Raw genomic sequence first — 25,541 nt, 5'->3', positions numbered from 1 at the left:
CCGCCGCGACTCCTGAGGTAAAACTGCTGGTGGGGCCGCGATCCCCACCTTCCCGAGTCCCCCGAGGCGACACGCGTCCGGCTCCCAGCCCCGGCCGGCCCCACGGTTTCTGGCGCAGCCGCCAGGCGCGGGCAGCGGCGGCGCAGGCGCGGAGCCCCTGACGCACGCGCGCTGCGGCGCCTGCCTTGGCGGGGCGGCGCGGCGGGGGCCGGAAGGCGCGGGGAGGCGGGAGCCCAGTAAGGAGCGGCGGGAAGGGCCGCGGTGGGGAGGGCCGGTCCCTCAGGGCTCGGCGGGTCGCCGCCCTCCCGCCGCGGTGCCCTGGGTGTGGCGGGGGGGTCTCGCCGGTGTCGGTGCGCTGGAGGGGGGAGCGCGGGTGCCCTGCGGCCGTTCGCCGGGCGGCGGCGGGGCTGAGGGGCGGCGGGTGAGGGCACCCGGCCGGGATAGCGCGGGCCCGGCGCGGGGCCTCTGCCCGGTCGCCTCTCCCTGAGGAGGCTGCGCATGGAGGGCGGGTGGATGAGGGAATCTGAGAAACAAATACGCCTCCTGACTGGGAAGAGGGGAACAGGAGGCTTTATGGAACGGGTGTTACTTCAGCAGATGAAATTATTTCGCTTAGCTTTTGTGTTTTTGAGGGAGGAAAGGGTGCTGTTGAGCTGCGTGCTGACATCTCAAAAACCCAACAAGTTATATGCTTCTACGTCTGAGTTCTGAAACTTCCTTTTGGCCAGCAGCGGGTGGTTCGTAATGCTGCTGTTTATCTCAGTCTTCGTAGCAGGCATCGTGGAAGGACAGTGGGTTTTCGGAGCTGTGGTTTTCACCTTACGCTTCTACAGGCAGCATCTCACTTGAGAGACCCTCTGGTGTTGCTCTTCCAGAGGCAGAAAGTAAAAAGTCTGAGACTGACCAAACCAGCTTTATCATCTCCTGAGAAGCCTTTATTTGTATAACGTTGTTACCCGTGGGATAGCAAAAATTAGATCAGCGCTTTAGAATCTAATAAAAGCATGGCTTTTGTTTCAGGAGGTAGGGAATAATTATTAAAGATGAAAAAGAAGTAGGAAAGAACATTTTAAGAACCACTTTTGAGAGGAGAGAAAGAAGAAACTCAATACCCCAGAAAACGCCAGTGAGTCCAGATGTAGGGAATGGCAGGAGTAACTGAGAGGCACAGAGATGGAGGAGTGTGTAGGTGAGACTGGCATTACGTAGGAATTATGAAGGTATAACAAATTAATAATTGTTCTAACGAGATAGAAAGGAAGGGCAGATGTATTTTATAGAAGAGGAAGGCCAGGCTTGACTTGATTTTTTGGAAGTCATGTAGCCTCTGGTCTTACTTGACCCAAGTTTAGAAAGGATGAGAATTCACTTAAGGTAAAATGATCTACAGAGTTGACCTCAGTATCTCTTATTTAGATAAAAGTGCCTGTCCTGTGCTTTAGACACAGGTGTAGCACTGAAAGCATGCAAATGTCAGCGTTCACGTTTCTACCTATAGATGGTGATCTACTGCTGTCATAGATTTATATTGTTAAAGTAACTTTTTTTATTTCCCCTTGGTGGTGGTGTTGGGTCATACCTTTCTGTGAATAGTGAATAAGTATGGATTTAGTTTGAACAGGATAACCGAAACGTGTCTTAGATGTTGCTTGTCTGTCACTAAAACAGCAGTTCAGTACTGCTGCTGTGTGGGATTTTTTTTTTTTTTTTTTTTTTTTTCTTTTTTGTTGGCAGTGGCAAGTAGATTAAACTCACTTAAATCAGACGATGCGCCTCCTGCAAGGAAACTCTTGGGTAGTTGTATCCAGGCTCATCCACTTTTCTGTAACGTATCTGTTGCTGACTGCGGAGGGAATGGTGCTACTGCTGCTAATCTGGCAGAAGTACAGCCTTTGGATTTACTGCTGTCTCTCCCTGTCGACACTGGAGTAGTTTCTTCTTCAGGTTTTTTTTTTTTTAAACTCGGACTAAAATATTTTTGACTTGGGGTCAAAGTTTGCGTATTTTATAGTTAGTGGGGTGGGTTTTTTTGCATAGAGCAACGTTATATTAACTTTTCTGTTTCTTGATTTCTGAGTTTGATGCATGTGGCCTTTAATTTGACAGATCTAGCAATGTTTCTTGTTGTTACTGGATCCTTAGTGTGGTCTGGTAAGCTTGGTGGGAGACCAGTCCTCCTTCCTCTTTGGGTAGAAGGATGGAGGAGACTACTAGGTTCCATCTGGTGTCCTCTGGGGAGAAGTTGCTGGTGGATAGTATGCTTGTGCTTAGGAAGGGAGAGGTAGAATTTCAAGACCCTTTTTGAGTATTGGGGAGATTTAAGTGGGATTCAGAGCAGGGATTTTTGATCATTAATGCCAGATATTTGCATTCCTGTGTTGGTATGCATTTAATTTTTTGATTATGTACTGGCTCATGACTGGATTCCTGTGGAATTAGTTAGAACATAGGATACAGAGTTCATGATGGGCTCAGTGCTTTTATAATGGCTATAGGAAAGCACATGATACCTGGTCCAGAATAACACCTGCCAGGACATAGTTAACTTTTAAATCACTTTTTAATATGTCTAAACCAAGAACAAGCCTATACAAGATCGGCACTTTGCATAATTTGGCCATGGTGTTCTTAATCGAGAAAATAAGTGGCATTAACTTAATACTGGGACACTTACTTTTTAAAATGCTGTGCTTGTTAACAGGTTTTTTTTCCTAGCGAGTTATTAATCTAGGAATTTTTATAGTCTTCTTTGAAGAGGTTTTTCTTGTTCAGTGGCAAATAGAAGTTTGTGACCTACTTAACATACATGGTTGGCATGAGTATTTGGACTACCATTACAGTCTTCTCTGCTGGTCTCTTGTGGGATCTTCTCTTGTCACTTACAGGTCAAACATGCTACATGTTTGCATAACAAGTTGTGTGGAGCTGATTAAGGTGATGCTGAAGTATGTACAGCGTAGTGTTCATCTGGTATTGTAGTTCTCTTAGGTGGTTTGAAATCTTTTACCCTTCTTGCTGTTGTTTTGAGGCATTTTGTCAGATGCCTTTTCAGCTTCTAGCTCAGAAGTGGGGAGAAATCGCTTCCGGGCAGCTTTTGGACTCATGGTTAGAAATCCTTCAGTACTGAAAACCCCTCCCGGTTGTGGCGTGCTTCCAGATGCAAGGCAGTAACAGAATGCTTCTGGGTGGGGTGAAAACTGGGACTATCGGTAGTACCACTAAATACCTAAGGAACAAAAAGATGGATGGTATTGCAGCAATGTTTATGGTGTTTTTTCAGGTACCTTTTGGCTTGTTACAGAGACCAGCTATGGAGAAGTGGAGCTTAATGACGATTACTGTTTTACTGGCACTTACTGTACGCTGGACTGTATCGCTTGGTTCTTATTCAGGTAATACGTGTTCACGGTCTGTAAAACCACCACATGAAGGTGAATTATGGAGCTTGTGGTAAATTAGGATAAACTTACATGTAAAATCATAAATAGGAAGCGATGTGTTATTTCAAGTGTTGTCGTATTTTAGTGCCTCTCTATTTCCCTGAGATTCATATAATGTCTTGGTCTTATTTTTCTGAAGTGTGCAATGATTAATATCACAGCTGCTTGGAACAAAATGCTGGGAAAAAGCCCCACCACAACATGTTTAGGGTTTTTTTTTTGTGTGTGTGTGTGAGAGATATGGTCAGTAATATTTTTGGAGGAGCCAAAGAACAGCAGGCTTTTCACCCCTATGCCTTTGTTTCAGTAGCTGCAGAATATTATTGTGGTCCTATTGTACATTTATTTAATCTTGTTAAGTTCTGTAGTAGATACAGCATTAATTTGTGTTTAGATAAACCTGTACTAGTAGTAATGAAGACAGTGTAAAGATGGTGTCGAGTGAGTGATTACACTGCCTTGTAGCTATACTTAAGATTGTTTACAGCATGCACTAGAGCTATATTCTTTTAATAGATGTTTTTCTCCTCCCCATCTCATAATGCTTGCAAAGAGCCAGCAAGTTTTTTTCCAGACCTCTCAGTGCCATTCCTGCGCTTAGCATAAGCTTGCACAAAGCTTGCTCTCTGCAAACTTAAAAAAAAGAAGAAAAGAACCATTACTTTCTCCATCAGCTAAAAGAATCACAAGCTCAGTCAAGTTCAGCTCTGGTTTTCTGTTAAGGCATTTGGGAGCCTCATCCCCCGAGTAGCTGGAGCTGTTCAGTAGATGTTAATGATTTTTAAACTGGTAACTCCTGGGTTTCATTTACTTGAAGGAATTTGGTTGAAGATAAGTTGCATGCATACCTTCTCGCACAGTTTTATTTTGAGTTTGTTTTCCGAAAATGCTGTTATGAGAGATCTGTTCTGTAGGTAATTGGGGCCTTCTTTTACCCATCTGTAGGCAGAAAAACACCCTGTCTTTTGCCACACAGTACTAAATTTCTGTTGCACTGCAAGTATTTACAATTACATGCTAACTAGATTTTTTTAAAGTTGAATTAATTTGAAACCAATCAAGATTCTGAAAGAGTGTCTTGAAATAATGCCTGAACTAAAATAACTATTTTTTAAAATCTTGTTTCCTGAACAATGATTGTAGTTTAGGAATAGGAAATGCTGAGTCTGATCCAATCCAGCAAATTCTTAAAGCACATGCTTAACTTTGAGATTTGGCTGGCTGAGAAAAAGGCAACCCTGAATGTTTGAAAGAGCTGCCAAATGCATAAGTACACTGGATTATTATTATTTTTTTAAATCTTTGACTTCCTTCAAATGTAACAAACCTCTAGTGACAGGAGCGAGAAAAATAATTGGGCAGGGTAACGTTTAAACTGATGATGTGGTCCTGTTGTTTTGCTTTCACCGCTGCTCAGTGCGATAAAAGTTGAGCAAAGGATTAGAAGTAGTTACCGTTCTCTGAAGGAGGCTCTGGTAGAAATGCTGATTCGGCATACTCTGAAATCACGCGTGGCATGGATGGGCAGAAGCAGGGTGGTTAATTCTGCCCTCATTTACTGTATAGTCTTGGACAGCTGCTGTTGCTTGCCATCTAGCATGCTTTTGGATCTGCCTCTGGAATTAGGGTCACTATGGTGAGAAAGCAGGTAGCTAGCTATACCTGGTTTTAAAAGGTTCCTGTTTGCAATGACCTTAGATTAGCTGGTCTTGGAGAATTATTGAGGAAAAATATGGCTTCATAGATTAATGCATTATTTTTTTACTATATTGCCAAACTCCTGCTAAATGACCAGTAGTGAAACACCTGTGTTGAAAGGTGGCTTCAGACCCTTAAAAACGCTTGTTTCCAGGTAAAAAAAAAAAAAACCAAACGAAATAAGACCACTCTAAAGTATTTGTGACCCTTTTGAAATATTTTATTTTATGTTTATTAATTCTGAATTCTCTTTGGCTGTATACTTGATGCTTGCTGTAGATGGAAACTAAACACGCGTTTGCAAACTAACCACTGTGCTTCAGTCTCTGTATTTGGCTTTTAGTAATCGAACATTTGGATTAAGATCTCTTTTGATCATTCTGAAGCCAATTAATTTCTCTTCTCTCTGTTTTTTTTTAATTTTTTGAGAGGGAGAGAAGCTGAAATAAAAAATGTGTGTATATACACACAAAAGTGCACACATATACACACACTCTAAAATTTGGGTAACACCTACTTTTGTATTTCGGTAATCCTGTGACAGGTTCTCTGTTCCCCTAGATTTATAGCTACAGAGTGGGCACTGATAAAACTCCTATTCTCCAGTGACCTCACTCGCTTGGGAAACTTCTAGTTGAATGTGTCATGTAGTGGAGGTAATCCACTTGCTCTACTACCCAGGAATAAATTAGCAGATATTCCCAGGTAGCAAAGAGAACATGCTAAATAGTACATATCTGAGCTTGTGTGACTGACTCCCACAAACATAGATCATGTGAAAAAAATCTAGATGGCTTTCCTATATTTTAAAGAATCTCTTAAATCTCTGTCTGGCTAGTGTCAATATTTTACTGGAAGTACTATCAGTCCGGTTTCTGTTCTCAATAAGCAGAGGTTAATAGAAGTAGATAAACTCTCTGATAAAGATGCTTGACGTACTGCCATTACCAGAGTTAGGCTTACATTGAAGGAATTGTTTAAGAGTGAAGTGTTTGCGTTGATACAGCTTTTTTTTCTGTGGAAAAAAAAATAAATCTTTGTTTCCTGCGAGACTTACGTATACGTGTATGAAAAGTGTCCTTTAACATAATTCACTTTGCAGAACTGCTACATAATAATCACTCAGTTGAAAAATGTGCGAGAGAGAATTCCTGTAAACCAAGAGGAGCAGTTATTATTTAGAAGGCTTTGTAGATTATAAGAAAAAATTCTTCTTGACCTATTCTGTGTACTGAGTGGCCTGATTTAGTAAATGGCTCATCTTAACTCTTTATTATGAATCATGGGGAAAGGGACAGATGTAGCATTTTTGCTGGTATTGTGCAGTGGGGACCAGAGGAAAGAGAGAGAAACTGGGGGACTTGCAGCAGATCCTAGTTCCAAGTAAATTTAAAAATAAGGCTGGCTGTTACTTTTAATAGCAAGGTACCATGACATGGCTGAAACACAAGTGAGAACACTGTCAATTATTATATAGGAAGGAAGTAGCATAGTTCACACAAAATCAGTATGAGATGTCCATTATGTACACTTTCTTATTTCAGAGAAAGTGCCACATTTTTCATCTACACTTGGAAATGATACTTTTTTTTTTTGTCAGACAAGGAAGCAGTTCTTCACAGTGGAGTATCTTGATAAATGCTTATTGCAGAAATATCCAGAAAATGAAAGGAACGCCTGACTTTTTTTTTTTTTCCTTTCGCCTGCCTGTTAGACTGCATAGCAGATGAGGTCTCTATTATTCTCAAATATCATAGAGGAATGGAGAATAAAATTAGTAATGTATTAATATGCAAATACATATCTGGAGGAACAATAATCTGCATAAACCAAATAAATTCCTAAATACTCTGTCATCTCTCTTTAGGTGCAGGAAAACCACCTATGTATGGAGACTATGAAGCTCAGAGACACTGGCAAGAAATTACTTACAATTTACCCATCAGACAGTGGTATGTAGTGCTATTGTAGTCCAGGTTATAAAGGGGTAAATGTAATGAAACCTTGGTGTGTATCTTTAAGTTTAAGATCTCTGCAACATTTTCTGTTCTCTGAACTATTCTAAAACCTCTTTTAGTAGTAATATATTATCACCCTGTTCTTAGACTGAGGTACCATTTTCTTCACAAAAATAATCATATAAAAGCTAAAATTTGGAACTTTGACTTGCTAGCTATGAGCTTCTATAACAAAATATCCTGACTGGTAGGTCTCTCTGTGAAGCTCCAGCTTTGTTTTGATTTGACTGGAAAGATCAAGAAGCACTTTTTTTGCAGGCTTACATGAGATCATACAGAAGCATGTTCTCCCGGTTTAGAAAAAAAATAAATATCTGTTCAGCTTCCTGAGTTCCAGTTCTCTAATTCACAAGAAGATTCATGATTATCAGCACTGAAAGAAAACAAAACCAGAGCTAAAAGGCAGGGGCATTCCGGTGAATGCAGAGAGTTGAATTCTTGTGCTGGAGGCACTGGTTGTTTTTCACACCTGTGTTCTTAATACAGATTTTAAAATGTGGGTGCCTGGAATCTAGATGTAAGGATAGTGAACTTGATTTCTACGTATTGGTTAAAACAGTAGGAAAATGATTCCACATATTTATTTTTACATTATTCCTAATATTCCATAGAACAGTGAAAATTATTTAGTCCGTATATATGCTGCAACACAAATTGGCATACACTGGAACTCCAGGTCATCTTCCAAGGGGGGATAGTTGTTTGTCTGGTGTAATTTTTTTTTTTCTCTGCTGTTGGGGAAGAGATCGATATGACAGAATACAATATTAATTCAATAGTAGTTCTGTAAATGTATGTGGGGCCAATTCTGGAAGTATGGCACTCAGTGGAACTTTGCAGGTGACTCTATATTATGACTTCAGATCATCCTGTTGTGTCTATATTATCATTTCTCTTTGATGTTTTTCTGGGATATCCAAACCCCTCATTGTGCTTGAGTTGGAATAGCGGAGAGCTGACATAGTAATAGAGTTGGTAGCTTTGATCCACTCCGCTATGTGGAACTGTATGTACTTAAAATTAAGAGTTCTAGCAGTCGCTATTTCTAGGCATTCTCAGGGGCCTGATGAAACTATATTGCAGGCTGGGTTTAGCTTATGGGCTGCCAGTTGGGCATCTCAGTCTTGTTGTATTTGCTCTTTGTTTTATTTATATCAGAAGTTTTTTGGTTGGGTCTGCTTTGGGAATTGAATCTCTAATACAGCAAAGTCATATTTGGTCTTGGGTGTTAGGAAAAGATGATCTTGGCTGACATGCGAGGGTTTATGTGCTAGAATACTGAACTGTCTTACCCCTCCTATGTTACAGAAATACACAGGGTGAAAAGGTGTTACACGCTGGTATGTGTAAAAAGCGTTCAGATTTGAAGTTGAAATTTTGATCGCTTCTAGTGCTGTTATTTGTTTAGTATTTAGAAAAGCTGTCTATACAGCAAGCATGTGTATTTCTGTAGATTAGCCTAGGTAAATACAGAGAGCAGCTCTTTCATGAGGATATAGTCTTACAGGATCTCTTCATCTTTTCACAGACTTAATTATCATGTTTATTGTTAAACAGGTATGTGTAGGTAATATAGCTGCATGTTCCGTGCTTATTTTCTTTGATCCGAACCAAAGATTTATTTTAAATAATAAATGCCGCAGTAAAGTACAATATGGTTTGTAGTTAGTTTCCAGAGGCTAGAATTTAAATATTTCTTGTTTATATTTTTCTTTAGAATTTTGATGTTATTTATTAAAAACTACTTTAAGAGCATGTTTTCTTGTACTGCTAACTAGAACTGTGAAGGCTTTTTTTGCTAAATATTACTGGGTATAGGGATTGTTTTTTCTGTTGAAGCTACGAGTTTATGGAAAATAAAAGTTAAAAAAAAAAAAGAAAACTGGAAAGTTTGCTACTGAGTTGCAGACTGTTACAATCTGCATGAGGAATCTAAAGTACCTTGGCATGAAAATCTTGAATTGTAGGATAAGAAGCAGAGATGCAACTCAAATATGATTTATCATTAGTTCATAAGATACTTCAGGCAGCTCATAAAGAATTCAAGAAATATCATTTACTATAATAAATGTCAAAAATTTGCTGCATTTGAAGAGAGAAACTGGAAAAGCCAAGAGCGTGCCCCTTGGCGGTTAAGTAGGCTGGTCAGTCTGTTTCACTGTACGATACAAAGGGTCTGATGCCTTATTTTTGTAATTCCTCCTTGGGTAAAACCATCTGCTTTTTGTTTGGAAGAGGTGACTTAATTTTAACCGCTGCCAGTCTTCCGTAGCAATATGGACATGCTGTAATTACAAACAGGAAAATCCTTTTCCTTTCTGTCACATGGTCCACCTGAGTTTTGAGGTTGAACTAAGGTAAAGTGGTTGTGGCTGACATGCCCGACTGAGGTTCGTGACCTTGCGTTGGTTAGTCAGGTGGTGGTGTTAGTCTAACTTGGTGTTGCCTTCTAAGGAATTTTTTAGTCGCGACTCCTACGTTTGTGCTGAAAGAACTGCCTAGGTGCACCTGCTGTGGCTTAGTTTTCTTCCAGACCTATGCTTCTTTTTGTTTGTGTAGTATCTTTATGCCACCCTTTTGCACTTCTGTTCAGTTGCTTTCCAGCAGTATAACTTCAGCAGATGTTTTTTTCAGAGTTTTCATATTAAGGTCTGTTAAGCAGAAGCAGTTCACACATATGTAACATATGCTACGTTATGGTCTAAAAGTAGCAGATAAAGTTTAACTCTTCAGAAGTCCTTGTCACATATTAAATATACTGTCCAAGTCCAGGCAAAAAAAGGAATCTAGGATTGATATAAGGAACAATCGTTAGTGAATTCCATTTATCTTGAAATTTCTGTTTAACTGCATTGGTTTTATTTTCTTTTTGGCAAATTGACTGCTGTCTTCTGGCATAATTGACATACCTGAAAAATGTTTATGTGGTAGGTCCTCACCTCCGTCTACAAACCAAACCTGCAAGTCTAGAGCTGCAGTAGATGTGCGCAGTAATTTTTGTGTAGGCTTTATATTAGTCTCTGGATTTTTGTTAAACTGTTCACATCAAGGATTTTCCTTCTCCAGGTAAGTAGGCTTTAGCAGCTTTTTTAAAATCTGGTTTGCAGACCCAAGTGAGTGTACTCTGAACCACTTTTGCTTTTGTTTTGTTGCTTCGGTTTTTTTGTGTGGAGTAAAGTAAAGCAGATATAGAATCTCTCTCTCTCAATAGATCAGCAAATATAGAGTATATATATATACAAAGTAAAATAAAGAAGTTGCTAACTTCTATATTGGAATTGGAATATGTTAAAAAAATATTTGATTTGATATTCAACCTTTTCCTTGGGCTGAAACAAAGCTAGAAAAATGTAGATCCTTCTCTAAATTTTTTTTTTTTTTTAGGTACTTCAATACAAGTGATAATGACCTACTGTACTGGGGCCTTGATTATCCACCTCTTACTGCCTATCACAGCTTCGTGTGTGCTTACGTGTAAGTTCATTATTTTAAACAAATTCTGTGAAGAACACAAAACACCAAATTTACTTCCCCTCTCTTTTTTTCTTTCTTTCTTTCTCTCCTGAGGAGAGAAACTAGCTAAAAACTTATCAATCTGGGCAGCTGATGAAACGGAAAGTATTGTTTGCTATTTTAAAGCTAGGGAAATAGATTTTATGTGTATCCCTATGGCTTAAAACTAACACTGCTGTTTTTCTGCCTTGTAATTATTGCAAGGGGGGCTGAAGGGTTACATTCTTCTTTTTGCCAGGTCTGTAAATTTCAGCAGATGCGACTTAGCTATTTCACTTTCCATGTGAGCCACTGTTGGAGCAGTGATGCACAGAGAAAAGTGCTGTAGAAATTGGGTGCATTGCATGGGAAAGCTGTCATGTTTTGAGAGCCCAAGTGACATTTGATGACTGGATATCATGTAAATAGAATTCTGTTATTGGAATACTTTTTCCACGAGGGCTTTACTGCTGTTGGAATGAGACTTATGGAATAAGAATGTAGGTTAAAGTGCAGAGGCACAGTTATGTGGGGCGTCTATGTGAACTGTAAATGGTTTATATTTAATACTTAAGTATGAAAGTTATTTACAATTGTTTTTTTTAAAAGTCAGTGGAACTAGGCTGAAGGTGATTATCTTGTCCTAATAAATACTGTATTGCGCTTTTATTTTTTTCCAAGATTATTTTTTTTTAATTGTGAAATAGTAGCTAAAGTCTACAGTGTAAACTGATCTAGTGGTGAGGGAAATCTTTCATTGATCAGTATTGCTCTTTGAAATATTTCCTCCCATTCATCTTAATTCTTGGAATATGCTCCTGTGCATGTCATCTTTATTGCTGAAAGGAGTGTAAAGGGAAATGAGAACTGTCTACATTTTGATGTGTCTGTACTTTGTTTTACAGTGCAAAGTTAATAAATCCTGATTGGATTGCTCTGCACACATCTCGGGGGTATGAGAGTCAGCCACATAAGTTATTTATGCGTACAACAGGTAGGAAAATTATATTTCCTTAGGATGATCGTACAGATTTGTCTCACTAATTTAACATGTTTAATATCATGCAGCTTTTCTGTCTTCACCAGTTTATTCTCAGTTTTTTGACTTGGTTGGCTTTGCAGGTCCATTTATGAACAAAACTTCCATGTTCTTTTCTCTTCTGCCGTCATTTGTGAAGCTGATAAATGTAAAATATACAAACAAGCTTTCAACCCAACTCAAAATGAAAGCTACTTTTTTTTGTGGTATAGACCCATTTTCTTAATTTTGAAAATAGTGTTGTTTTCCCTTCCGTTCTGATAAATACACTTTTCATTTTCACCTTAGCTTGGGTTTTGCTGTAAAATTATTTTGCATGTAGACTGGCACTCACTGATTTAAGTCTCTTGAGGTCTCAGAGATCTTTATTATGAGCTATATACATTATCTGAAAGGGATATTTGATACTTTTAAAAGATGTCACTTCTCTTTCAAACGACCACCACTTTCTAGAGAGAAGCTTCTGTTAAAAAAAAAAAAGTATTTTACCCCTTTCTTTCATCTTTAATTTTTTTCCATTAGTCACTCTTCTGACCATTTGATTATTTTGAACTGCCTTTCCAAAGAAAATGATAAAACAAATGCAGAAAAATATATGTAGATAACTTAATTCAGTAGCTGTATCAGTAGGACAGCAGTGTGGCGAGTGAGCTCTTGTTCTTTAAGCAATGGCAGATGCCATGTTATCCTGTTACTGTTTTATTTTAAATCTGTCTTTTGCTTTGCGTAAGGCTAGTTCCACAAAATCCTTTCTGATTGCAACAGCAGAATTCGTTGTTCATCAATAGCTTTTCTGTGTATCACAAACCTCTCAGTCTGGTCTCTAGTAATTGATTGAATTGAAAAAAAAATAAAAATCACTAGAACTTAATTACCCTTGAAATGGTCTTTATTAATTTTGAAATCAACTCACTTGACAAACCACTGATGGATCTTGGAGAACTGATAAACACTTTTAAACAACGGCCATTAGAAGAATGCATTAGAATAATACAGAACAGTCAATGTCAGCTGTTGGTATTACACCTTTATTTTAAGTGTCAGTGTATTTGTTTTGCTAACACCTTGGGTATATTTGTTTAATTGTGGCTTGAGCTTGCAAACCAATTCATTGCTGCATAACTGAAACCTTTAAACATTTTCTTCCAAATCCAGTGACTAAAAAGAGGCAAAGTATACTTTCCCTCTTGGAATAATTGCACATTTTCTGAAACTGGTTTATAGAAATAATCTGAGGTTTTTCAGGCTCTTAACACCTGAGAAGAACTCACCTTGTGGTTTAAGCATGAGCAGGAGTTGACATAATTCTAGGCAGGTGAACCTGCCGGTTCTGTTTTCTTGTCGGCCCTCTTACATATATTTTCTGTAGGCAGATGATCAAAGCCAAATAACTTTTTTAGTCTGTTTGTCCAGCTCACTAGTAATTCACACAGATATGTTGGAGATTGTTATAATCTAGAGCTTGTTAATTGTGTCTCCAGACTGTTCCATCAAACAACTTGACTGGATCTAGTCCTAGTTGATTTCTTTTGAGAATTAAGAATGCCTTCTCTTATTTTGGCATGTGAGGAACTAGAGTGTGCTCCCTTATTGACTGAGGCTGTGCCAGAAGCCAAAACAGCTGAACACATGGAAGCAGCAGCTTTTGGACATCAGAAATGAAAGCGTTAGAAACATTAACAAGATCAAATTCTGTAGTCCTATTTCTTTTTGTCCTTTGAAGTGGAACTACCCAGTTTATTCTAATGAAGGCCTTTCTGATATTTTAATGTTTGTTTGCCTGTATTTTTTTCCTTTTCTTTCCCAAAACAATTGAAAAAATTAGCACACAGCGTAAGACAATAGAAAAGCATATTCAGCTGAAACTATAGTCACTTGACTTTTGAACTTCAGTTGAACTGAATGACTAAAGTGAAGTTTCCAGTGGGGGTACAGATGCAAACCCCACATTCAAAAGGTAGGCAACTAGTCTCACTCCAACACGGTGTAGTTATTACTGTCTGAGGTTGGGGTTTTTTTTTTTTCCCCCCACCAAATATAACCAAGATGTGCAGCATTAAGAAGTTAAAACTGTAAGCAAAACCAAAGATTCACAATCCAGATGAACATACACAACTTAAATAGCATTTAGATGAGGTATGTGGGAGGATTCTAACATAGTTAATCTTTATTTTTCAGTGTTTGTTGCTGATTTGCTGGTTTATATTCCTGCAGTTATTTTATATTGTTTTTCCTTGAAAGAAACATCTACTAAAAAGAAGGCAAGTATCTGGTGTGTGTGTGTAAATTAAAAGCCAAAGAAAACATACTGTTAAAACAGGGTAGAAATGTAACAGTATGAGAGTTAAGTAATGTATAGAACATTGTGATGGCTTCAATTGATGTAAAACTGATGACAATCAGTATAACTTATATTAAAGGCTTTTCAGTTGAAAAGATTTTAAAAAGCCATTAATTCATCTCACAGCAATTATTTTAATGCTTTCAATAACAATAACAAGGTGCTCTGAAATTTAGTAGCCATGAACTCCTGAATTATATTTATTTCTGAATTTATTACTTGGGTAGTAAAAGCAAGATTTGTGCTGTGACATGGGGGAAAGTAGAAACTGCTTTGTCTTGCACAGTTCTTGTGGTAGAACCAATACATTTTGGAATAATAAGTCTTCTGATTTTTGGAGTGGTTCCAAGTTTTAAGATGGGTGTGGGTGATCTTTGAGCTGGTTAGCAAAGGGCAGCCTGTCCTCTATTCAGTATTTTCTTATTTATGGAAAATTTTTATCCTTTTTTATTTCTCAAAATATTACTGACAGAAGATCACTTGTAGAGAATAAGATCCCTACATACAGGGTGCACCATGGAGGGGCAAATTTTTGTACTGGAGTAGTAGTATGAGTTCCTTAGTCTAATATCTAACTTGGAAATAAGTATTTTCCCTCTCTCTTTTTTAATTTATCCTTCTTTCTAGGTTTCCAGTGCTCTCTGCATACTGCTTTATCCAGGGCTCATTCTTATTGACCATGGACACTTCCAGTATCCTTGTAATGCAGTGAAGTGAATTTCTGTTTTCAAAGTAACATTGTTCTTTAGCACATGTCTTTAGTGGGGCAGAAGGTTACTTTTGTATACAAAGTCATCTGAGGGCTTCTGCCTACCCCAAAGCGGACATATTAAAGAAAACTGTATGTCTGAAATATATTGTAGATAAATAGTTGATCGTGGGACAAATCAATCCAAACACGAGTAGCATCCTTCCTGTGCCTCAAGCTCATATTTCCGTCAGTCACTTTATTGCAGAAAACGTCAGTGGTTCTATGACAATGAACAGAATGATGGCTTGTGCTCCTGTGATTTGTGTTTGGAGAGAGAATCGCCTTAGATCTTGAGATGGCAGAGAAGTGTGTCAAGTGTAGTTGTGTAAAACGTTCAGTCCTATAAAATGTGCCATTCTGTCTTGCCTTTACAATTACTTGAGACTGGGTGCACTTCACTCGGTGTCTAACCATTGAAAAGCTAGGCATCTCATACGAGTTAGGCTGTAAGAGCTAACTGGTCAATACTGGTGGCAGATGCCTTCACAGGTGGGTCTTTTAAATAAGATTTCTGGTTTTATACTTGTTTTGCACATCCACAAGCAAATACTGTTAGTTGACTACTCCAGGCTGTGCTGCTCAGGGCCGTCAAGCCAGAGGGACACAATCCTGGAGTTGTGATAAATGTAGATGTTTAAACGTTCCAAGGAGATACTGAATCTCAGCATCTACTACTAAATCAAGTTTTGAAAATCAAGTAGTTTACTTATTTGTGGTTTCCTTCTGAGAGAGTGCATAGTCAACTTGGAAGATAATATATTTTAGAAAGCAGATTTTAAAGGGAAAAAAATCATAATGCTATTGAATATTTGAGTTACAGTTCAGGAATTCTGAAATTCTATTTTTGGCCTAACTCTTTGAAGATGTAGATCATCTGGAGATGTTCCTTGCAAGAATGGGGATGGGAATTAACGCAGTTCTTAGGAGAGAGAAGCTGGTGGTCAGCAGACGGCACAAGGTTTCCATTTTCTAATACGTATATGACATACAAAGAGGAAGGCAGTAATCTGTTCTGTTTATCCTGTGTTGGATAGGGCAAGAAGTAACAGCCCTAAGTTACCATAGGGAATATTCAGGTTTTTAAAAATACAAATAATGTAAAATAAATAAAATACAGAAGAATCTTTTGAATCTTAATTACAGTGAAATGCTGGAATAGACTGTCGGTGGATGTTGTGGAATCTGTAGTGTCGAGGTCTTTAGGAAAAGGTTCAGCAAACCTCACGTCACAGGTGACGTATGTGTGGCAGATGCTGTGTTAAAGCAGACGGATGCACTGCAGAGTCTCCTGTGGTCTGTTGCAGCCCCGTGACTCTTAACGTGAGTAACTTCACTATCTGTGACCAGCTCCCAAGAAGTCGATAGATTTACTTAACCTTAACTGCTGCTGCATGGCTCTGCAAGATCAGAGCCTTTTGGTGTAACAATGTGTTGATGTGAAATTGATGAGAACTCAAATATAGTTAAGTTTTATTTTGAGTGGGGAAATTTGACTGAGCTGAAAACAACGTAGACAATCTGAATGTGTTGTTACAGCTATTTATATTGCCAAAGAAAGAACAAAATATTGTGAAATTTCTGACAATACAAGTAGGTCTCTACTGGTTTCTCTCCTTGTGTAAAAATAATGGTAAAAGACAAAGCTAATATTTGTTGCAGTTTAACAGTAAGTGTAGTGTAGTCTCTTCAAAATCTGCTGAGACTGGGAACCTGTTCTCAAAGTCTTAGGGAAGTAACATTGCTTTTAGTAACAATTATTCATTGTTTGTACAGTATTAGCAGCTACGGGAGCTGGTCATGGATGAGGGTGCACTGTGAGTATAATATAATCACAAAAACCTCAGGAGTCCTTGACCTAAATTATATATTATTTAAATACTGATGTATTTGAATATTCAGCACCTATCTTTTGGGAGCTGGGAGGAGAGACTCTTGGCAGCTTTATCCTACCAAGAAAAAAAGTGTTTATCCTGATGCATCTTACAGAGTACTGTCACTATCCCCAAAAGCTTGCTTAATATGTGCACACATTGTTTGTCTTTGTATTTTCCTGTGCAAGCTTTGAATCAAGCCTTGGAAATGTAGAAAATACACTTAAAATAGAAGTAAAGTTATTTCTGTCTGTCAACAACATAGTCACAACTGGCAATGTGTTTTTGAAACACACTTGGAAAAATTTATTTTGCATGCTATTTTACACTTGTCCCTCAGGGCATTCATTACCGATTTGCAGTAATAAGATGTGTGTCCTTGTCCTTGACATAAAAAACCATATACAACTCAGTGAGCCTTGGCTTTGCCTTGTGGGGTGTACTTTACTTGTCTTATGACTGGGACCTTTTGGCGTCAGTGGCGTTTTGCTTGGCCTTAAATTATAAGCAAATGGAACTTTACCATTCTCTGCCCTTTTTTTGCTATTTACTTGGAAAGTGCTTCAAGAAGGGCCTGAAAGGAAAGGGGTAAGTGACTTCAAACCATTTTATCTTTCTCAATAATACACCCAGGCAGGCTGGCATTGAGAATGTGATTCTCCTTATTCGCATGTGGGGATTTCTGAGTTAATTTCTAGTGGAAGATACTTACCTTGTTGTAATGTATTTCTGTCCTGCAAAATAAATAATTCTTGTTGAGACCTACATTAAGTATTTCCAGTGAACAAAGAGCAAAATCTGTTAAGGTGTCCTTTCCTAGCACTTTTCATTCTGTTAGCTAAATTAAATATGGACTGCGCTGGGCAAGCAGGTTAGATGCCCAGCAGTAGCTCTGTGGTTCTTGTGAAGTTATTCTCACTAATTTGGGGATGATGAACTTTGTCTGTGGTACTGGTAGCTCTTTTTGTTTAGATTTTTTTTACCTTCAGTGCTGTATCCCTTCTAAAAAAAGGTTTATGCTGTAAACTAAGAACTGGCTTTTGTTATCAGCAGCTGATTTCGTCTTCTCTCATGTACGCTTTTTCTCTTGATTGCAGGTTAGTTTTGGTAACTAAGATAGCAGGGACAGTGGTGGTGTCCTTTGCTCTCTGCTGGCTCCCGTTCTGTACTGACATGGAACAAATCATGCAAGTACTCAGAAGACTGTTTCCCATTGACCGAGGCTTGTTTGAGGCATGCATGTTTTCTTCTCCCCCACCCCACTGTAAATGTTCTGTATTCTTAGATCCCTTGAGAAACCTTCATCGTGACCTTTAGGGATTTCATGTGGGAGACACACCACAGAACTAGTAATTTGAGATGGCTTCTTCAGCAGTCATTTCTTGCCAGTTATTTAATCCAGTATTTAACCCCAGCTCAGCTGGCATCTTCCAGGATATTATATGAGTAGACAACACTTATCCCATCATCAAACCCATACCTCAATCCATACATTTTTCCATTGAAATAGATTCCATATTAATTGACAGTGTCAGAAGATGTAACCTTAAAAGCTAACAGCTTCAGTCTCTGTCTTTGGGTTCTGCTCAGCTTTTTTCAACAGGAGGCGTTATTTTTTACATAGTTTTTTAAATAATGTTTTGGGTGCAGCCTAGAACTTCCTTTTTGACCTACCTTGTGTTTTCAGTGCAAGTTTCCACAATATTTTCCAAAAGTTTTAGGCCAGTTCTGCTTTTAGTTTTCCTCAGAGTATGCATGTTTGTGTGCTGCAAGGTGTGCAGTACTGCAGCCTAAATCCAGAAGAGCAATTACTCATTTAGCTTTTAAAAGCAGATTCTCACCTTTAACCAATAAAATGAAGCTTTGAATTTCCAGGTTTTGATGTCACAGGGATTTGAGCAAATGCTTATGTCGTTTGATTAATCTTCAGTTTTCTTTTAATCTTCTTTAGATATAAATAACATTACAACTGGCAGTTTCTTCTTCAAAAGTTTTAATGCTGTTGTACCAAAGGCAGCATTTTATTTAGTTAGTGGTATGGGAGTGTTCTCAGTGTATCTCTGCTAGTATATTTAAAAAAAAAAAAACAACAACCAAAAAACAAAACCACAAAAAACCCACAACAAAAAACCAAACCTGAACAACCCCTCCACAAAAGACCCCCTACATGCCCCCCCCTCCAAAAAACCCAATGACCCTTAGGAATTATCTGGAATTTATAAAAAAATAGTTTTGGTTACCACGCTTTTTATTCAGTACTAAGTTTAAAAATAAAATTTGTAAATGACAATAACCAATGAGTCTGAAAGAGCTTAAGGATTTTAGTCTAATATTAGCCCAAATATTTTCTGAGTTGATCAGGGGAGTGACTTGCTGGATGCTAATCTAGATAAAATGAGAAATTGTCCATGTAAGCAATGCACAGTAAATTTATACTGGGCTGTGTGTAACAGGTTCTTTGAATTGGTTCCCATTTACAGCAACAGTAACAAATGCTGATGGTTGTAAAATTGTATTGGCTCTTCAGTAGGCGTCCTGTGTGTTTGCTGGTGCTGCCAAACCCTCTGTTCACTTGTAATCCTCAGCAGATTTGAAGTGCATATTCTGTATTGCTGGTGAGCATATGAGGAAGATGGCTCAGTGGTTGGTGCTAGTAGCTTTCTTGCTGTTATGTCTACACAGCTGTGATTCAAGCAGCTGTTTAGGGATGAGTTTCATGAGCATGATAGCTGTAGTTACAAATTTAATTTTGAAAGTGATCCTAGCACAACTGCTAATGTCTTTAGACTTCTTGATTTATTAGAGGTTAACTCTGTCATTGCTAGCAAGCAGTAAGCACAGCTAAATACATTCAGGTATGTAATGAAATGTGACAGTATACCGAATGTCTTCACACGCGAAAAAAGATTCATATATGCCAGTGTTCAGTCAGGGACAGACAGTTTCAGAGCTCTATTTTCACAAAATGTATGATCCCATGAGTTCAGAAGTAGTCTCTTGTGCTGAAGAACTATTTCTCAGTTATTTCAGAACATGTCTTGATTGAGTCTCTTGAAACTTTCAATTTTTGAAGATCAGAATAAACTACGTCTAAGAATATGATGTGTATCTGCAAGCGTCTTTTCACAGTATCACAGTAAAACCCCAACAATCCCCCACCTCCCAAGCCCTGTTGTCATCACAAACAAGTTTAAATGAATATAATTCTCACCGATTACTGGTTGCGTTTTTTTCTTTTTTTTATTTCCCTCCTTCAGGATAAAGTAGCCAATCTTTGGTGCAGTCTGAGTGTCCTTATAAAGATAAAGAATATAGTATCACCTCAAACTCAACTAAAACTCAGGTAAGACATAACTGAAGTGTTTAAGTAGTGTTTTATCCACATTTTTTATAAAATGAGTAAGTTTTGTCAAAATTACTAATTTTAAAATGTTTGTGTTTAAAATCTTGAAAAAATGTTTTTTTCCCTATACTGTACTTTTCTCCCAAGTGACAAGGGTTTCCCCAAGTACTGTGGGCAGTATTTACAACTGAAAAATTTCCTGCTTGTTCATACAATGATTAAGCTACTTTGGTGGATATTGAGTTAAAACTTGCATGCCTTCCTTTTCAAAGAATTACCTCTTTTAGTGCTCTTAGAAGTCGGAGTTCACAGTTCTGTTTTTTGACTAAGTGAAGAATTCTAAGTCTAGGTCCCCAGAGTCTGAAATGTTAATGGAAATGCTTTATTCCTTTTTCAAGAGCGCTTATGTCAGCACTTATGAAGACAGTTTGGTGCTTTTCTCTTGTGATTGAGTCTCCTTGAGTGATTTTGAACTTCTGAAAATTACAGTTGAATTCCCTAACTAACTTAGTTTTCAAAAGTGATTATATGATAACGTGGAAGTAGTTACTTGTGTATTAAAACTCTTTTTCTTACAAAATTCTTTAGTTTTGCTGTAACATTCCTGAGCCTGCTTCCTACTTGTATAAAACTAACCGTCCAGCCTTCTCTCCGAGGATTTAAATTTGCTTTGGTAAGTGTGTTTTTAATTGCTCCTTGGTTTATATCCACTGCTGAGCAGCGGTGTGCAACCAACAGTTCTACTTACAGTTGTTGGGATGTGCAGAAGCATGCGTACCATTAAATGCGTTCTGTTTCTGCTGAAGATACTGGTTCTGCTACCACATGTCTGGGAGGTCTGACCTGTCTTTTATATCCAGACTTTTTTTTCTTTAGCCTCAGTTTTCTTTATTTAATGCTGTATTTTTATTATCTTCCTCTGAAGAGTCTTCAGAGGATTCTGTACACATTAAAGCATCGCATAGAGTTGGCATTTCTCCTCTTTCTGTTTAGCTTCCAAAGTGCTAGTTTTTTCTTACTGCATTGGCTGCAAAATTCAATAAAAAAAGTCCCAAGATGGACATTATAAGCTCGTTAGCAGTTTGAAGAGGAAAGGACAGAATTTTCCCAAGTGCTTTGCCTTTTCTTAGTCGTATTGTATCATTGAATTTGAGCACCTTAACATGACTTACATGTAAAAATCAGTTGACATGGAGCTGGTCCTAAGATTTCAAGAGTTTGCAAGATAACTTATGTTTTTAATTTTGTGAGAGTAACGTTTGAGAGTTTATCACAACATTGCCTAAAACTAATGTTTAGCTTTTCTAATAATTGGTTTGTGTTTTAAAGTGTGGTTTTTATTTGGTGGAGAAAAAAGACAGCTTGTTTATTTTTGGTGTATTGGCTGCTCATGATGATGAGCAAAATTTAGTGTCGAAAAGGTGGGTAGGCCTTGCCATGGCTGAACTTTGCCAGTGCTTATGTATGTGAATCTTTTGTCTCCTTGGTGGGAATGCTCTTGCCAGTAAAGCTAAGCAAGCGTGAGGGCTCTTTACATGAAGTGTTTTCTGAATAATTCTGCATAAACTTTCAAACAATGTATTTTTTAGTATGTATAGGTGGTTACAGAAGCAGCTCTGTGTGTACTTGTAAATTGCACTGGAGTAAATGTAGCAGTTAATTAGAAAAACCAGATCATTTAGCTCATACATTCATGTGAAGTCTGTGCCAGCAAAGAAACTAAAACAGTGCTTTGCATTGCAGTCACATAGACTAATATATCTCTGATTTCCTTTTCTAAGGTTAGTTGTGCATTGTCGTTTTTCCTGTTCTCCTTTCAAGTACATGAAAAATCTATTCTTCTAGTGTCAGTGTAAGTAAATTATTTTTCTGTGGATATATTTTGATATTTTTATTGCGTGCTGCTTTCTCACTTACAAATATATCTGATTTTTAAAATTCTATGCATTTCCTTTTCTGAATAACTTGTAAATGAGAGTGTAGAAGTACAGCTGTACTCTCCTGCTTCACTCATCTCTCTGGGCCAGTGTTGTGCCTGCGTTTCCTGGAGCAGGATGTGGCCCAGCACCCAGCTGTGTGCCCAGGGGTCAGCTGGCTGCGGCATTGGTTCAGGCGATGCTGCCGGACGGGTACTTAGCTGCCCAGCAAGGCTGGAGTGCAGTTGCAAGTTGAACAGGGTGATTTCATGCCTCGCTAACGGCGATGGTAAAGGGCCCTCTCTCCCTTTGTCATTAAGGTGTGTTTTTCCCATCCCCTGCCCCAGAGGAGGTGAGGGCAGCAGGGACGGTCCGCAGCTTTGCTCTTCTGCTGGATGTCCTGCAAGTAATGTTCGAGAAAGGAAGATTTGGAGAGGTGACCTCCTTAACTAGGGAACCCCCGTTAGCTCTGCAGGCGGTTCCCTAGAAGCTCCAGTGCATGCACGTGCTCCTCAAAGCCAACCAGAAGCCTTGTGCAGAGCAGGCACTAACCTGGTGGTGCGCACTGTAAGGGTGCTGCTGAGTGACTGCTGCAGCCCCTGCAGGGCAGGGTGCCAGCACCCTGGGGTTCGGGGGGGGGGGGTGTCAGTGGGGCAGGGTGCCCCAGGAGAGGAGGCAGCATTTTGGGCACTGCCTGTTGCTGGATTTTCTAAGCCTGTGCCAGCAGTGCTCTGCCCCGCTCCTGAGGAGTGGGAGTGCAGCGTCCATGCGGGAGGTTGATGATGAAATGCTGTCACTTCATGTTGGAATATCTGCGTCTCCTCTCTTCATTCTAGACCAGTCTGCTTAATCATAAATGAAATCCCGTTTATGGCTACGTGGTTTTTACTTGTATCAACTTTCAGGTGAGTTGGACACTATTTTCTTCCTTTTAAGTTCTTAGAGGTAGAACTCGGAATGCACACTGACTTCTGCGGGTGATTCTGTTTAACAGTATGTTGCCCCTTCTGCTGAAGGACGGCCTGCTGCTGGCCTACGCTGTGACCACGCTGGCTTTCCTGGCAGCCTGCCTGACTTCCTTTTCCATATTGGAGAAAACTTCAGCAGAGGACCTGCAGCTGAAGCCATTTTCCCTTTCCCTGAAGGGATATGTTTCGTGGTTTAAGTCATTTCCCAAGATGGTCAGGAGTCTGGTAAGCGATTTTAATTCCTATAACTCTTACTTGCAGCTTTTCATCGTATTGAAGTACTTGCATAAGCCAGTTTTATGTCTGTAACTGTGCAAAGAGCCCCAGTCAGGGAGAGCCGAGCTATGTCAGTGTAGAGGCGTTTGCTATCATTTTTTTCTGCGATGTCACTGATGTAGAGATTGAGGAACACAGAACATCCGGGTAATGAAAGTAACTGCTCACTTGTTTGAGGTGTTAAATCGCCATGAGCTAATGCCTCATTCCTTACCTTACAGTTTCTTCTTTCCGTAACCCTGATGGGTGTCCTGTCTGCAATGAGTGCTGCGGTGCCTCCTCCACATAGGTTACCGGATTTATTTCCTGTATCTGTGTCAGTTATTTCTTGCTTACACTTTTTATTATTTTTGGTATATTTTAACATTGTTATACTCTGGGACTCAAAGAATAGTAGAAGTCACAAGAAAATCAGTTAATCCACCCATGAAGATCAAGGACCAAACTGTGAAAGGACAGAGTATTTCCAGTGAACGGTGCCTGGCATTGCAGGTAAACCTGTTTGTGACGTAATACAGTTCCTGTAACCTAATGAGAATCGGGACACAATACACATATTGAAACATAGAATAGTCAAAGACTGGTTTGAAGGAGAACTATTTTGAAGAGCACTTGGAAGTGTGATTTGGTGTTTTCTTCAGAAGCGTAATACTTTGTTACCATTTGTAAACTTGAAATACCTAATAAAGGACCAAATTTTGAATTCATGCTAAAATACCCCAGCCATATTGGCAGAACAGCAAACTGTTTTGTTTGCATTGAGTTTGTGTGTCTCCCAGCATAAAATGCATGAGCAGGTGAAGCAGTGCAGGTTAAGTAGAAACTCTTGACTGGTGGCTCTTAAGTGGTGTTGCTGAAGTGCTTTATGGTGTCAGCAGTCCTGCGTAGTCACCGTCCTCTGTCATTTTGTGTAATGCACTGCAGTCCATCCAGGCCGCTGCACAAGGCCACACGTTGGTGCTCGGTGCTCCCCGGGTGCTGTGGTCTAAACAGGGCACTTGGTCCTCCAGCTCATGGTGATTGGTGCGGATGATACAGGGCTGGAAGGAGCTGCTGATGTGCCAGGAGGCTGCGCTGCTGTTTGGTGGGGCCTGGGCAGGCTGGAGGGCTGGCGCAGAGGGACCTCATGAAGTTCAACCAAGGCAAGTGTTGGGTCCTGTGCCTGGGGAGGGACAGCCCCACACACCAGCACGGGCTGGGGCTGAGCTGCTGGGGGGCAGCTCTGCGGAGAGGGAGCGGGGAGTGCTGGTGGGCGGCAAGGTGCCCATGGGCCAGCAGTGTGCCCTGGGGGGCATGAGGAGGAGTGTGGCCAGCAGGTCGAGGGAGGGGATCCTCACCCTCTGCTCCGCCCTGGGGAGGCCACACCTGGAGTGCTGGGCTCCCTGGTTCCCGAGGGACAGGGAACTGCCGGAGAGGGCCCAGCGGGGGCTGCAGAGAGGATGAGGGGGCTGGAGCATCTCCCTGGGGAGGAAGGGCTGAGGGAGCTAGGGCTGTTCAGCCTGGAGAGGAGACAGCTGAGGGGGGATCTTGCCAGTGCCTACAAACACCTTCAGGGCGAGTGCCAAGAGGGCCAGGCTCTCTTCAGTGGTGCCCAGCGACAGGGCAAGGGGCAGCGGGCACAAACTGCAGCGCAGGGAGTTCCTTCTGCATAGGAGGGAAATTCTGTGCTGTGATGGCGATGAGCGCTGGACGGGCCGCCCAGGGAGGCTGCAGGGTCTCCTCTGCAGGCATCTGCACCCGCCTGGATGTGGCTCTGTGCAGCCCGCTCTAGGGGATGCTGCTTTAGCAGGGGTTGGACTAGGTGGTCTCCAGAGGTGCCTGCCGCCCCTGACCGTTCTGGGATTGTGTGTCTGTCAGGGAGAGCGCTCAGCCTTGTGGCAGCGTCCCTGGCTGGAGGCCTGCGCGCTCAGCCACAGGGTGGGCCCCGTTCTGTGGCACATCAGGATGGCAGAGCCGTAGGGGCTTCAGTTCACTCACAGGCTTCTGGTTGTCTTGCGTTACATTCTTTCCCCCAATAGCGATACTTCCAGAATGCTGCAGAGTAGCCGAGGTTAGCACTGGGCGTGGAAGTGGAGGCTGTAATGTTCGGGAAGGCTCGTGTGTGTGCAGCGGGTTGCAGATGTCATCCTTCGCTGTGGGTCAGCAGCGACGGGTTGGTCTGAACACTGTCACAGTCTTGTGACCCTCAACAACTGCTTCTAACAGGAGTGCAAAGCCAAAAGCCCTTGGTTCTGCTGGAATGGAAGCTGAGGTGCTGCAGTGCAGTACAGAAGCAGGTACTGGGCGCGCTCAGGAAAACAACCCCTGCCCCACAATAAACCCCACCCCCCACTGCAGGGTGGTTTGGAGGTGTAAACTGAACTAAACTGCAGTTTCTCCTTCTGTGCA

General features: G+C 40.3%; 1 protein-coding gene across 4 annotated transcripts; it reads left to right on the top strand.

The window, feature by feature from the left end:
* The first annotated feature begins 173 nt into the window (after positions 1–173).
* Positions 174–23,860, top strand: ALG6 (ALG6 alpha-1,3-glucosyltransferase). 4 transcript variants are annotated; one of them, XM_056356465.1, is made up of 15 exons: positions 443–1,189; positions 3,281–3,392; positions 7,006–7,090; positions 10,541–10,630; positions 11,554–11,642; positions 13,866–13,948; positions 14,656–14,741; positions 17,068–17,238; positions 17,748–17,883; positions 19,908–19,993; positions 20,582–20,666; positions 21,775–21,845; positions 22,746–22,814; positions 22,904–23,102; positions 23,375–23,860. In XM_056356465.1, the coding sequence occupies exons 2-15, from the start codon at positions 3,311–3,313 to the stop codon at positions 23,570–23,572; spliced, it is 1,530 nt and encodes a 509-aa protein (XP_056212440.1). In that variant the 5' UTR covers positions 443–1,189; positions 3,281–3,310; the 3' UTR covers positions 23,573–23,860. The 4 variants fall into 4 exon arrangements, with proteins under 4 accessions (XP_056212437.1, XP_056212439.1, XP_056212438.1 ...); XM_056356462.1 differs by lacking the exons at positions 443–1,189; positions 14,656–14,741; positions 17,068–17,238; positions 17,748–17,883 and adding an exon at positions 174–236; XM_056356464.1 differs by lacking the exons at positions 443–1,189; positions 14,656–14,741; positions 17,068–17,238; positions 17,748–17,883 and adding an exon at positions 275–322.
* Positions 23,861–25,541: the final 1,681 nt, after the last annotated feature.

Source organism: Falco biarmicus, chromosome 11, assembly GCF_023638135.1.
Source record: "Falco biarmicus isolate bFalBia1 chromosome 11, bFalBia1.pri, whole genome shotgun sequence".
Lineage (NCBI taxonomy): Eukaryota > Metazoa > Chordata > Aves > Falconiformes > Falconidae > Falco > Falco biarmicus.
Note: the sequence above shows the minus strand (reverse complement) of the source record. Positions and strands in the feature narration are given on the sequence as shown.

Bases quoted from the DNA above. Each gene is read 5' to 3' on its own strand.
- ALG6 (XM_056356465.1), top strand. From the start codon at position 3,311: ATGGAGAAGTGGAGCTTAATGACGATTACTGTTTTACTGGCACTTACT. The intron at 3,393-7,005 runs GTAATACGTGTT...ATCTCTCTTTAG, and splicing joins ATCGCTTGGTTCTTATTCAG to GTGCAGGAAAACCACCTATG. The intron at 23,103-23,374 runs GTAAGCGATTTT...CTTACCTTACAG, and splicing joins CCAAGATGGTCAGGAGTCTG to TTTCTTCTTTCCGTAACCCT.